Below are 14,098 nucleotides of genomic sequence, written 5' to 3'. Positions count from 1 at the left end.
CTGCCACAGTTCCACCTCCTGCAGAATGCCCTACAGTTGGAGACTGACAGTAAGCACCCTCTTTACATTCGTTTCTTTCCCACCATGATATGCTCTTAAAATTCCTCCATGTCTTTTCATGGCTTGACAGCTCATTTCCTCCTCCTTTTTTTTTTTTTTTCTCCTAAGGACTCTCTATGCCCAGTTGGGAGGGAGGGGTGACTCAAACTCGCAACCCCAAGATCAAGAGTCACAGGCTCCACTGACAGAACCTGCCCAGATGTCCTCATTGCTTCTTAGTGCTGAATATTCCACTGTCTAGCTGTACCGCGGTTGGTATTTACCCATTCACAAATTGAGCGACATCTAGGCTGCTTCCTAATTCTGGTGATCATGAATAAAGCAGCTAGAAACATTTATGTGCAGGTTTTTAATTGGACGTAAGTTCTCAACTCCTTTGGGTAAATACCAAGTAGGGCAACTGTTGGATCATATGGAAAGAATATGTTCAGTTTCATAAGAAACCACCAAACCATCTTCCAAAGTGGCTATGACAATGATGTACTCCCACCAGCAATGTATGAAGACTTTATTAAACATGACTTCTGAGGTATTCATCCTAGGACCCTCCCTGATGTGAGAACTAAGGATATTTTATAGGGAATAGTGGAAATTCAAGGGAAACATTCCATCCTCTTTAAATCTCTTTTCAGCCTCCTCGCACATGGGGCATGGTCAGGCTGCTTGGGATTTTCCCATTCGGAAAGAGAAGCTGTTTGGTGAGCCAGGCTCTGTGACCACCCATGATCTGAATTATGCACAGGTGTTCAAAAATACAGAGGGATCCAGCATAATTAAGGGCATTAAGCAATCATCTCAGCCCAAGGAGGCAGTTGAAGAAAAGAAGAACAGAGTTTGGGCAGCACTTTGGGAAATAAATTCCACAGCCTTTCACCAAGTTGAAATCTTGGCTTTGGACACACATAGAAATGAGCCTGGCCTGATCTGAGCTCCCAGTGGACATCTGCCAGATCACAAAAGTTGACCCAATTGGCCTGCCTTACCACAGAGAAGGCCACTGCTGGAAGACCAGATGGTATTGCTGGTAAAAGCCAACATGGGTGGACAGGACAGCAGACAGGAAAATGGGAGAACACAGTCAGCACAAGCCAGGGTGGTAGTCTGCTTTCAAGGGAATCATTTTGTCAATGCATTTTTAAAAACTAACATCACAGCAGCCTTCAATCTGATTTCCTGCTTTTACTGACTTCAATCACTCTCTCTTTATGTCCTATAAACCACAGCTAATTATTCCTTGATTTTCTCTCCTGTCACCTGGTACCACTGTACAGTAGTAAACACCTGCTGAATTCCATCCAGCAAGGCAGGCCTTTGAGGGAGAACTGCTTTAGAAACCCCTGTGTAACAAAGAAGGCAGTAGCAGTGTTTTCCCACAAGGTTTCAGCGACCTGGAAAAAGATGCTCAGTTTGAAGTATTAACTTCTCTTTAAATAAACCATCACCAAGTACAACTTTGTTATGAAAAACTCGATTTTTTAAAAATTAAAGCCATTGTTTGATGGTAACACGGACTCTGATGGTCCCTGTTTAACACACCAGTCTGCTAAAAAGAGCGTTGTCCAAACATTCTCCCTTTGTTATACTTTTCCTCCATTCTTCGGGGAAACACTATCTACCTTTAGACTCATTTTGTTTAACATCTCTGGTCATTTACGCTATTTACTGAGTATCTGATATTCCTAATAAAACATCAGCAAAAATATCCAAGTTGTCTAGGAGAAAAGAAAAACTTTTCCCAGCCTTCCCTGGCCAGTCAAAGTAAACATTTCTATGACCCAAGTCTGTTAGCCACACAAACACAAACGCCTTTTATCTTTCCCCTTAAATTACAAAAGATGATCCTTTCACTCTGCAATAAGCCTGACTAAATCGAAACTCTGTACATCAGAATTAAATATGTTCCATCTACTCGAAATGAACAGTGTATTATTTATCACTAATATTTAATGACAAAAAAACTGATAACTCTCTCTGGTGATACCACTGATTTCATCTAGTCACGCATCATTGATTCCTTTGGTCATTAGCATAATCACAGAGCATCAACTCCGGCTTATGCAGCAAGTTTGATAACAGAGCTGAAAGTAGACACACACTATTTTAAAAACATGTTCCGATTTTCATCTGAGTATATCTTTATTTATATGGCTTTCTTACCATAAAGATGCCAGTCCTTTAAAATATGCAGAAATCACTTTCTACACTGAAGAACAAGGTGCTATATCATAACAAGGATACAGAAGTATAAAGCGCCTGTTAATTAAACATCGCTTTTTAACTTGCTACCCTGCATATGTAACTGCTAAGTTCTAAGCCAAGTCTTTAAATAAGAATGAGAAAATGGCTAGGCTCCTTCAGATGAATGCCTAGCCTGTTTTTTTTTTTTCCTTAAATGTAAGAGATCAACCACTTGATATATTATTCTTTTTTTTTAAATCAAGTTCCCTGGTAAATGTTTGATTTTAAAATCCTCCCTCCGGCTCCCCCACCTCCCCCGCAAAAAAAAAAAAAAAAAAAAAAAAAAAAAAAAAAAAAACACACTGGCAAATGAACAAATTATGAAGTTCGAGTCAGGACTGCTAGTTTCACCTTAATCCTCAATTTTTAATATATAATATTGAAGAATGCGGCCGGGTTTAAATGCAAAGAACTAGTCTCAAATACTATTCAGCACCTCAAAAGGTTCAAGCGGGAAAATGAATGAATGAACCAGAGCTACATGTACCCACGTGGATGAATTTTATGAAATCTACTAAACCAAAAAAAAAGAGGAAAGAAAAAAAGCAGTTGCTGAAGACTGCATACAGTAGTATACCTTCAATACACACCTGAAGATGCATAAGAAAAGCCTCTATTTCGGGGAATACATGCATATGTATTAAAAGCATGAAGAAATCCAGGGCATGAAAAACGGCCAGCGGAGAGCAGAGGTCAAGTCCAGGGCACGGGGACAGAGGTAAGATGAAGGGCGATCCGCCTGGACCCGAAAGCTGCCCTCTCTGAAGGGAGGTGCAGGTATGCGGCCGGCTCACCGGGGTATTCTCTGAATTGCACCTTTCTGGTGTCGTACACAGTCTTAATGAAATGGCTTCGTAAATTCTGCCAGATTTCTCTCATCGGAAGTTATTCGCAACTGAAAGATCGGAGTGTCTGAGGTCAAGATATCACATTTAATTCAACAGTTGGGGCACTTGCTACAACAACTAAGCGCTGCGTCCCAATATAAAACCCATGTTCGGTGCTTCCAAAAGTGCTTTATTTCTACCTTCAAGAGTTCTCCCTCAGGACCCCTGCAACAGGAAAGTCACCTCTAAGGCACAGAGGATCGCTCGAGTTAGTAAAAGGGCCTGTCCTGCTTCCTAACAGAAACAAACAAAAACGAACACAGAAAACAGATCTCTCGTAACACGTCTTTCTGATTTTGAGTTGAAGTGAGTTATGTGCCCATGGAGAATAAGCTAGAACCACACCTTGTGGATGATTCGGGGACAAAAGGGTCTAAGAGAAAAGTAAATTTTGGCCAGATGGAGAGTTTATCCCACCCAACCCCCCCACCCCATCCCCATCCCGGCAGGCATATTTGAGCCTTGTGCGGCAGTCGCCATAAGGACAGTGAGACAAAAGGGAGAAGCACCCCCAGTCAGCGGCAAGGAGATGGCTTGCTCCTACAAGTAGAAGAATTTGTTGTAAGCTTACCCAAGTTACGACTGTGCATTTACTGTCAACATGCATCCTACTGCAACAAAAGCCATTATTTAGAAAATAACACGAACACATTTAAGCAGTTGAACCCTTCCTAAACCCAGAGGAGGCATGCAAAACAGCAGGTCTGCAACAACATGCCTGATGCAGGTCATAAAAGAAAACCTGAAAGTGAACAATTTTCTATTTTAATAGACTAGTTTCTCCACAAAGTTATTTACAGTTGCCCGGAACACATGCCCCACCCCCACCTTCCCAAGGTCCCGCTAGCTTCTTTCCAAGCAATTAAATGGGGCAAACTTTCTATTAGAAAATTTCTATAATACATCACTAAAAAGGTCTGTCATTGATTCCCTAATGCTAAATCAGTTAATTACTTAACCTTTCTTAATGAAATGATTAACATCCTCTTAACAAACAAGGAGGAACGATTTAACATCACGCTGTAGATTTCATCAACCAGGGACAGTGGTAATACTACACGTCCTCTTCCTCGGCACCATCTATTTTTTTTTTCAATCAGTTCCATTTATCCTTTATGGAAACCCTTTACTCAAGGGTAGAGACAGCTAGTTGTAAAACTTGACCTATCAGCGATTTTTTTAAAAAGTACTTCGGGGTCCAAACAGCAATAAAAGAACTCTGTATTACAGGGATATTCCAAATGCCTCCCGAACCTAGAGACAAGCAACTGTGAGGTTCTAAACATAAACACAATTGCCAACTTTTTGGTGTCTGTTAAAATTAAGCCACACCCAAAGTCAAATGGAATTTTTCTTTTTTCTTTTTTTTTTTTAATTTAGGTGAGGGCATTTTAGATAAACACTTTAGTAACTTCAAAAGGCACTGTTACTAATACAGACCCAAAAAAAATGCCTGTACAACTTTTATTTTAAAAACTCTTTTGATCTTAGTGGTTAGATCTTTAGCTGAAGTCCTGAATACTTAAACAAGCCTTCTTAGCATTTTATCTTCCTTTATCTCCTAATCTTGTAGGATGCATTCTTCTTAGAACTCTGCTTTATTTGTGTGGCATTGTTGGCTAAGCTATTTTCATCAATATTCCTCCAGACCCCATCACATACAATGGTAGGGAATGTCCCAAGATGCCTAAGGAAATCGAAATACTTGTGCCAGCAGGGTTACTCTAATGAGTAAACAGTTCAGATTTTAAAATTAAGATGAAATACTCAGAAGAAAAAAAAAAAAGACTTCGGAAAGCCATCTGACACTAATTGGTAGCTACAGCATGACAACGCCCATTGGAAACATGGATGCAAAAAGGGCATAATGTGAAAGGAAACGTCTGGTACTTGGTGAAAGCTACTGATGTTCCAGCTTGTTCCCACCACTCTGTGGAACTGCAACGCCCATGTTCTGCCTCTATTTCTCTACGTATCTATGTTTCTTTTGGTGCCTGACTCAAAAGGGAGCCTGCACGCCTCTCAGATTTCATGAGGTCCAAACAGTGAAGTCAAATCCTTTGGGAGAGTTGCAGGCTTTCGTCCAACTCTGACAATGGAGGGGTCCAGTTCTCCCACTCTGGTGGGTATCAGAATCACGTGGGGAGCTTTTTCCAAATGCAAACCCTGGCCCCACCCCAGACACAGCACACCCTGGAGCAGAGCAGCTAAGTGTGTGTCAGGAACCAGAGCTCTGCCGTGATTCCCATATTCATACATACTTAGAAAACCACCAGTTTTTATTGTTAATGGAAATCCGAACTCATTAAAAATAATACAGGCCTCAAGATAAAACAAAAAATTCACCAGAAAAATCCAAAAGAAGATAAAAGATTTCAGTTCCGGAATCTCTAGCAGTACAAATCACTTGGTCCACAGTCCTCTGTTTAGTATGCTTCAGAATTACCAGGAGAAGTTTGTTTAAAACGCATTCTCTCATCAGTCAGCAAAAATTCCGATCCAAGAATCTGTGTTTTAATAAAATTCTCTGACACATACACAAACACACACAATGACCTGGAAGCAGGTGAGCAAAGCCCCCTCTTTGCCACATGTTGAATTAGGACCAACTGCAACTTCCTTCCACTTCACATGGGAGCATCTGTGTTCCATCTCTGTGCTCACCTGTCCCCAGGAGAGGAGGCTGCCAACACCTCTGATCAGGCATCACCAACTCGGGGCTCTGGGACAGGAGGAGAAAGAGGCAAAACACATACCACATCCTCCCCCACAAGAGCTGTGGTCAACATCGGAAAGCAACAAGAATATCTTAAAGAATCTGAGTAATAACACAGCACCTGTGCCATTAGATCACTAAGCACGGAGAACATACCTTAAAATACTACCCCTAATTCACAGACAGGAAACCTGGAGCGGAGAAAAATCACATTATGACTCAAATGCAGAGCTGGAAGGGAGAAAAAAGAAACCTCAGGAATTCAGTTTTTGAGCCTGATGCTAGAAATATTATTCAGGGTCCTAGTAAATACAGCTGATCACAGTATCAGCGAAAATCAAGTAATCTAGCAAAATGTAGATGTCCACCCGACTTACTACTGAGAAATAAATATGTATCCAAATACAAAAATCAGGAGGAGAAACCTTTGTCCCCTCCTAAGTAAATCTATTCTATTTAATTAATTTAAATAGGAACCTCACAATGCCAATGTTATACCCATTTTTCCCCCTCAGCAAATTGTCCCATAACACACTAACCTCTGCTATCTACAAACTGTTGAAATAAAACAAAATGACATGAGTTTTCTAGTTGGCGATCCCTCCATTTCAGCCGCTTGTCTGAATTAGCAGCAGCTGGAGGAAATAGACCCATCAGAGTGCTCCTAAGAAGAGAACTAAATAGTAAACACAACATTTGAACACAATTTTGTATGTATTCATGTTCCTTTTAAAAAAAAAAAAGAAACTATTTTATTAAAAATGTGATTTGGAAAGAAAGTGCAATTAGCTTTGCACAGGCACTGCCGAGATGTTCCCGAACACACCAGACATATGTAAATATTTCGTGATATCAGTTCCATTTGAGTAGACCTGTCAAGATATTTACAGGGCTTGACAGTACTTCTGTCTTTAATTAAATTTTTGCCTAGATACTTTAATGTAATTTAAATAGATTATTAGTTGTCAGGAACTAATATAAATTTTGTTTACGATTTAGTTACTTTAAGTACTCAGATTGAAGAAACTAATTTAACCCCATGACTGAGCAGCTTTAAGCGTCAAGAGAAGACCACTAAAAAGTCCCCACTGCCCTTTGCACTACCTCGGCAATCTTGAATTACTACAACTTAATTGCAAATATCAAGGCACGAAATTGAGCCCCCTCCCCCACCTTCTTTAAATAGCACAGCTGGTGGAGAGCCTTCAGGAAAAGCCCATCCACACTTGCTCAGGTACCACGGTCTCTCTCTGTCAGTTCTCTCTCCCAGGGGCTGGTGAGGTAGGAGATGTTTTTCTCACTTTAAATCCCGTAAAATAACTACCAAACAAACACCTGTTGTGCACAAGGCAGGGCATATATTAAAAACTGCCCTCAAGGGGTTTCAAAAAGAAAAACAAGCCTTGCAAAGACATCCACAGCTAATTTGGTCCATAGGTCTCATGACTGGGTATAAGAGCATGAGGGAAAGCAGACAGCTCCTGGCACAACCCTCCCCTGAATGGGAACTGGCTTCTAAATGCAACCCGAAAAATGCCTTAACACCAACTGACTGTAATTAATAAGAATAACTTATTAAAGAAACAAAGAACACTAATTGTCTCTCCCGACTGTCATGCACTTCACGCCACTGTACTTCCTCTTTCCGGAATCCCAGCCTTGTAGCCATAATTGTAAGAATATTATCTATAGGATGAAAAACCAAAACACTTCTTGAAATCAAACATTCCTTGCAACATTTATTTTTAGGTTGGCGACACCAGCCAAATAGGCTTAATTTCCATTAACCACATCATCACATGCACATTGAAATAAACTATGTATGTCCCAGGGGAGAGGGGGGTTTTAAAAAAAACAAAAAACAACTGTCATGCATAGAATACCCCATATTTGGCCAGGTTTTCCCCTGTTTCAGGAATTTTGTTTCATCTCATGGCCTGCCGATGTTCCAGCTTTTGGCACCTCTAACCTTAATTCATCTGAGTACCATGGAAGAGAAGTATTTTTAAAAATCGGTTTAAGATGGCTCCTTGGAAAGCATGCATTATGGCAAAGTGGCCTACAGACCAGTGTAAGTAGTCACGAGAAAGATCATTTAGGAAATACACGGGCCCAAATGCAAACTTACGTGGCTTGCTGGCTTGATTCACAAATTCAGTATTTGATCACCTGGTGGGATTACTACCATCAACCAAAGGAAAAAAAAAAATCCCCTGCAAATAGTAAAAGTATATGTTGGCTCATGTCTAGTCAGCAGATGCCTCTCATAAGGTTATTTTCTTTAGAAAACAAACCTCTACTTGCTTGAGACCTTTATACACATTAGGTCCAAAAAAAATAGGGGAAAAAAAAAAGGCTGGCTTAGCAAAAAATGGCATTTACTATGACTGAATTCTATAAAAGGAGGAGGACACCTAACAGGATAAGAAAGGAAAAGAAAGAGCCCTTAGCAAAAACATTTTTTTTGAAAAACAAAAATGCCACCTGTGCAAATCTAGCTATGCTCTCAAAACCCTTTCTCAGCCCCACAGAAATAGCTCAGGCTCAATGCCTTGAAGTTGCAATTAAATTGTAGTAATTTAAGATTATCAGGAGAGCAAAGGGCACTGGGAGCTCTTTGGAGGGCTTCCCTCCCCTCTTAATGCTCTTCAGTCAGGGGTTAAATGAGTTTCTTTAATGTAAGTACCTTAAAGTAACTGAATCATAAACAAAATTTATACTATTTTCTGACAGCCTGCAATCTATTTAAATTTTATTAACGTGTGCCTAAAATTATTTTTCAAAAGACAGAACTCCTGCAATGCCCTGTAAATATTCTTGGCATACTCACTGAAATGTAATCGGTATGAGAACAACTAACGTTATCTGAATACACATACTTTTTTGTGATGTGGCGTCTTACAAGAATAACATTTCAAAATTGAGTTTTAGTCTTAAGTAAAACATGAAAACTAAATAAACAGCACAATAAGATTGGCTGCAAAGAGGAAGCTGCATTCAAAAGAAGTTGTCACATCTGCTATATTCTCCCTTCACTTTCTTAATGTGGGCACTGGACGTGCTGAAGTATAAATATATTTGTTTAGGAAATATCACAAATCTTTTGTTAATTTAAACGACTGCTGAAAACAGACATATCCTTCAATAGAGCCTAAGAATGCAAATATACAAGGCCAGAGGTAGAGTCTTAGGAGAAGCAAGGAAAAACTTACTAACAGAAAACCATACCTCAGCTCAATATTAACCCAGTCAACTTTTGTTATTGTTGGTACAAATGATTTAACGAGAAAATATTTATAGCTTTTTGAAAAACATTACATATTGCACAGAATTGCTTAATAGCATCCATGTGTATGTTTAACTCGCATTGTTTAATTATACAATAAAAGATATATCCAATAAAAGCCACACACTTTGAAACATGTTGGGCACTATGGTTATGAAACTCTGACATAAAAAAACAAAAAGTGCTTACTATGTGATCGACATGTTAATTAAAAATGCAATCCTTAAATAACAATCATTTTTATTCTTTATGTGTTTACTTGTCCTATTTCCTACTTTGTTCTACTTAATTAAAAATGACATTTAATTTGAGGATAGTTTATAGCAAAAAAGAAAAAATAAGTGTTACAGTTTTTACTCCAGCCTTTAAATATAAATACAAAATCTCACAGACATCTCCAGCAATATAACCCCCCTAATTTGAGATAGTTAATTTGAATAGTTGATGTTGCTTTCATTATACTTTGATAAACCTGTGAAAACAAAATGCTAAAGTAATTGCTGTTACTACTCCCTTTAAAAATGTAAAGCAGTTAAATTTTCCTAGACAACAAGCAAGGACAAGTTACAGAGAACTTGAATAAAAGTAGCAACGTGGTCATATTGAATGTCAATCTAAAAAAAGAGGTTATGTCTAATCTGGAGAATGCTCCCTCTCGCCTTTTTAAATTCCAAGAGTGGGCTGACACAAAACTTCATCACCAGGGATTTTTTTTTTTTCTTTTTGAGCTTCACATCAGATTTAAACGCTCACATACAAAACCTTGGCTTTCCTGACAAGGCAGATCTTCTAAACTTGATGTGAGAAAACGTTACCTAACTCTAGTGTAGGAGTCTAATGTTGGTAAAAAGAATTCCACTCCACAGTTCTGGGTAGCAAGGCAGCCTCTGGAAGACTTAATATTCATTCCATACCTTTTTGCGCGCACACTCTTCATAAACCAGACTGTATGAGAAAAATAACTTATTTAGCAACTCAACATCCATAAGGAACTCAAATGCTGCCTAGAGAGGGGCCGAGTATTTCCTGAGCCTTAGCATGCACAACAAAGATCAGCATTTGCAATGGCCCATTTCTGCATTAGTGAATATCTAGCTTTGCTGCTTGATCGAATAGTCCAGGGTTCTCCATGTAGAGCTCCTGACAACACCCCAGCAGCAGTTCTGTTTGATCTCTTCTGCTTCCTTAATTTGGGTTGTCAAGGTTCAGCAGTTGGAGGCTGTTTACTTTACTTTTCCAAAAAAAAAAAAAAAAACTGATTTCTTTTTCTCTCTCCCATACAATGACTAATCCAAAGTCTAAGGGGGGAAAAAGGCAGCCAGTGGTAAGATGCTAAACCTTTTTTACCCCCTTTGCAGTGAGATTTTAGCTGACATCTTCTGAATGGTAACTAGTTGAGTTCCTTTTTATATTTTTAATGCTCTTTAATTATGAGATGTTTCAAGTGGAAAAGTCAGGGAGGGGGGGAAAAAACCATTCCAAATCTCTGAAGCTGTAAGCTCAATTTTCTTTTCCTGGACTGAAAGAGATGGGTATTTCCACTTTGAGAATCAAAACTCCAGTGGAATTCTAAAAAAGATTTGATACATTTCTCTCTGGAACTGAAAATAACAGCAACTCCTCTGTCTCAATTATGCAGACTAACCCTGAGTAGAAAACACCTGAACTCTGACCACTTCTCTTCAAATTCTACTTAAGACATCTCCCCCCAAACTGATGATCACTACGGAAAAACGAAGGAAATAAGATAGAAGGTAAAAATTCGCAGAGATTCTTCAATACATTTTCAGCAGTAGAAAAAAATCCCTTAAATATCCTTCAGGTTTTTCAATTCAGCTATTGTGCAAGCCCTAAATCCTAAAGCCTACGGACAACCAAAGGTAAAGTGTAGATGGTTTCAAGGTATAGCCTCCTTTTAAAAGGAATACAGAATGCCCTTCCAGCATTCCCTTTTAAAAAGCAGTAGCAAAAAAGGAAATCCAAACTTACAAAATACCTGTGACCGGACTGGAGAGCAACACCAGCCCCTTGTAAGTGGGCTGGAGAAGCTTAAATGCAACCAAATGAAATGTTTATATTAATTTCATTATTCTGCCCAAGCCTCAGCAATGAGGGCTGGGTGGGGGGTGGTGATGGTGGAGGTTTGCTGGGGGCGGGGTGCTGGAAAGAGGAAGAAATAAGTTTCATTTCGGGTTTTCTGGTCGAGCAAAAGGAAAATGAATTAAAACCAATGCGTAGGATGAGCCCAGACTAAATCAATACACTTTGTAATCAGCCCGGCAAGGGTATTTGGACACAATGACTTGGAAATAATTAATAGTTATAAGAGGGGAGTGGGGTGAGAAGGGGGGGAGAGATGTCACCATATTTTATCGGAGCACTTTACACTCCACGCTAAACTTTGATCTCCAGATTCTCGGATTTAGGAAAGGGGAGGAAAAAAAGGGGATAAAGTCCGGTATTTCGAAGCACCTACCAGCTTGAGGATGGGCACAATCCTGGCTCCAGGAGCCTCATCCCTACGCTCGCGCCGCCCAGGCGGGCGCTTTGAGCAGAGAGCCCCCGGGGGCTCTAGGGTATCGGTTGCCCCCGCCCGCGTTCACGCCCCGGCACCCGCGGCCGCCTCGACTTACCCGCAGAGTCCGGGGAGGGAGTGGGAGCGCCGCCTTCACGCCCGCGGAGGAGGCGCCGGCAGCACCATGGTCCCCGGCGCCGCTGCCGCAGCCGCTGCCCCTGGCCCGCTTGCTCGCCGCGCGCTCTCTTCCTCTTGCAAACTTTCGGGTTCTGCGGTCGACAAGAAACCAGGGCGACCCTCAGCAAGTCTTCCCGGAGCAGGTTGGGGGGAACTGAGGGGGGTGGGATAAGTGATTAGGCTGGGGGGCCAAGACCGAGAGGGCGGCGGACTAGGAGGACCCGCGAGTGCGGGTGGACGCAAAGGAGGATGTGGCTTAGGGAATCCCTGCACGGATCCCGAGACCGGGAAATCGGCCCGAGCCAAAGTCTCAGCACCTTCCCCAGGATCTTACAAAGTTGCAACAACAAAAAAGGAGGGGGGAGGAAGGGGGAAGGGGGTGGGAAAGGGATACGATCGCAGGCGCAAGGTTTGAAGTTACAACTGTTTATTTAGTCCTTATTCTCACAGGGGCGGGAGCTGCGCGGGATGGGGGGGGGGGGTGCTGCAGGCTGCGATTTCGAAGCAAACACTGGGGAGGGGGCATGCGACTTTGTTTCTGGGTGCGGAGCTCCCCGGCGCCCGCGTGTGTCACCGCCAGTCTCCGGGGACCGAGGCGGATCTCACAACAGGTGGGGAGGGGGACTCGCCCAGGGCAAAAAAAGGAGAAGGAATCAAAGTTTCCGAGCGGCGGTATGGGGGGGGGGGGCAAGAGGCGGGGGAGAAGGGAGGCGGAGGCAGCGAATGACCGCGACCCCGAGGCAACTGGCAAACTCTCAGCTCCCGGCGCTGCTGCCGCCGCCGCCGTCCCCACCCGAAGCGCACGCAGTCCCGGCTGCCGGCCCAGCTGAGTCCTCCGCGGGATGGGGATGAAGCGCGGGGAGCTCGGGAAGAAGGTGACGTGCTGGCCAGGGATGGAGAGCCATCGGCCGCCGGGACAGGGCCACAGAGACGCGGCGGCTCCCGCGCCTCTCAGGAGAGATCCAGGCTTGGGAAACCTCCCCGGTACCCCCCAAGCTTCGAAGGAGAGGAAACCCCGAAAGTGCGTGTGGTGGAGGGGAGGAGACCCGACGCGGCGATTCCCCGCAGCGCACCCGGTTCCCACTCCCACCCGCGGAGCTGGCCACGTATGTCACGGGCCGGTCCGCGGCGAGGCTGGGTTCCCGGGGTCCAGCGCGCGTGAGGATGCGTGTCTAGCTGGGGGTGCGCGAGTGTGTGTCCGAGTTTTCTGTGCTCCGGGGGCGGCGGTGGGCTGTCCCCGCCGCTGGGTTCGGGGCCAGGCGCGTGTGGCACTGGGGATGTCCCGATGCACGGGGCCCAGGATGCGGGCTTCCCATCATTACAAACCAGGGGCATCAAGGGGCACACACTCTCGGAGAGCGAAGGGAAAAAGTTTGCTCCGAGTCCAAACTTCAAGCTCCCGAGGCTCCCGGCGCGCGCCCCCTCCCGCCGCAGACTCGACCCCGGCCCCGCGCCGGCCCCGCTTCTCTGCCGGCACCCCGACGCCCGACACCGAAAGTTGAGCCAGGCGGCCTGGGCTTATTGATTTCTCTCCCCGCGGTGATCGCCCAGAGCGCAGAGCCAGGAGTGAAGGGGCCGAGGGGAAGACGATTTCGCCTCTCGGCTGCCGCGACCGCCCCCCCCCCCATTTGACTTATGGAAATGGACCCAAACGTGCGGGCGCCGCCACCGCCGGCGGCCCCCCCAACCCCCGCGCCGGCCCCAACCCCCACCCCACCCCAGAGCCTGGGCCCGGGCCGGGGGAGAGAGGCGAGAGGGGAGGGCGGGGGGAGGGGGGGAGATGCACGTGGAGCCTGGAGGTGGAAAGTAGTTTTTTTTTTCCTTTTTTTCTTTTTCCTTTTTTTTTTTTTTTTTTTTTTTTTTGGTGCTGGTTGTTGTTGTTGTTTAAAGTGGCGGAAACAAGGCAGGAGGCAGCTTGGGAAAAAGTGGAGCAGAAATGGAAAAATACAAACTCACCCGCTGCAAATGGTCTCTCGGTGCAAACTAAGGTGTTTTCGGGCCTTTCCCCCGCGCGCGCCCACTCCCGCCCGCGCGCGCACCCCCGCGCACACACTCACTCGCGCACACACGCGCGCACACACGCACTCCCGGACGAGGGCCGGGCCGCCGCGAGTACAGCATGCAACCGCCACACAATAAATAACAATAGATTCCTCCGCTCCGGACTAGCTTCCCGGAGCCCAGCCAGCGCCAGTGGCGGCGGCGGCGGCGGCAGAGGC

At 44.0% G+C, this 14,098-nt stretch overlaps 1 protein-coding gene across 1 annotated transcript in view; it reads right to left on the bottom strand.

The window, feature by feature from the left end:
- The window catches only part of EIF4E3 (eukaryotic translation initiation factor 4E family member 3), a 186,099-nt gene that overhangs the window by 41,987 nt on the left and 130,014 nt on the right, over nucleotides 1-14,098 (bottom strand). The window contains exon 7 of the mRNA XM_045088505.1: nucleotides 11,821-11,971. Coding sequence (XP_044944440.1) covers nucleotides 11,856-11,971 — 116 coding nt within the window. The 3' untranslated portion in view covers nucleotides 11,821-11,855. The remainder of the gene's footprint in view (nucleotides 1-11,820; nucleotides 11,972-14,098) is intronic.

Source organism: Mustela putorius, unplaced genomic scaffold (genome assembly GCF_011764305.1).
Source record: "Mustela putorius furo isolate JIRA1106 unplaced genomic scaffold, ASM1176430v1.1 tig00000095_pilon_pilon_pilon, whole genome shotgun sequence".
In the NCBI taxonomy this organism is placed as follows: Eukaryota; Metazoa; Chordata; class Mammalia; order Carnivora; family Mustelidae; genus Mustela; species Mustela putorius.
The sequence above is the reverse complement of the archived record's forward strand: the minus strand, read 5'-3'. Positions and strand labels throughout refer to the sequence as shown.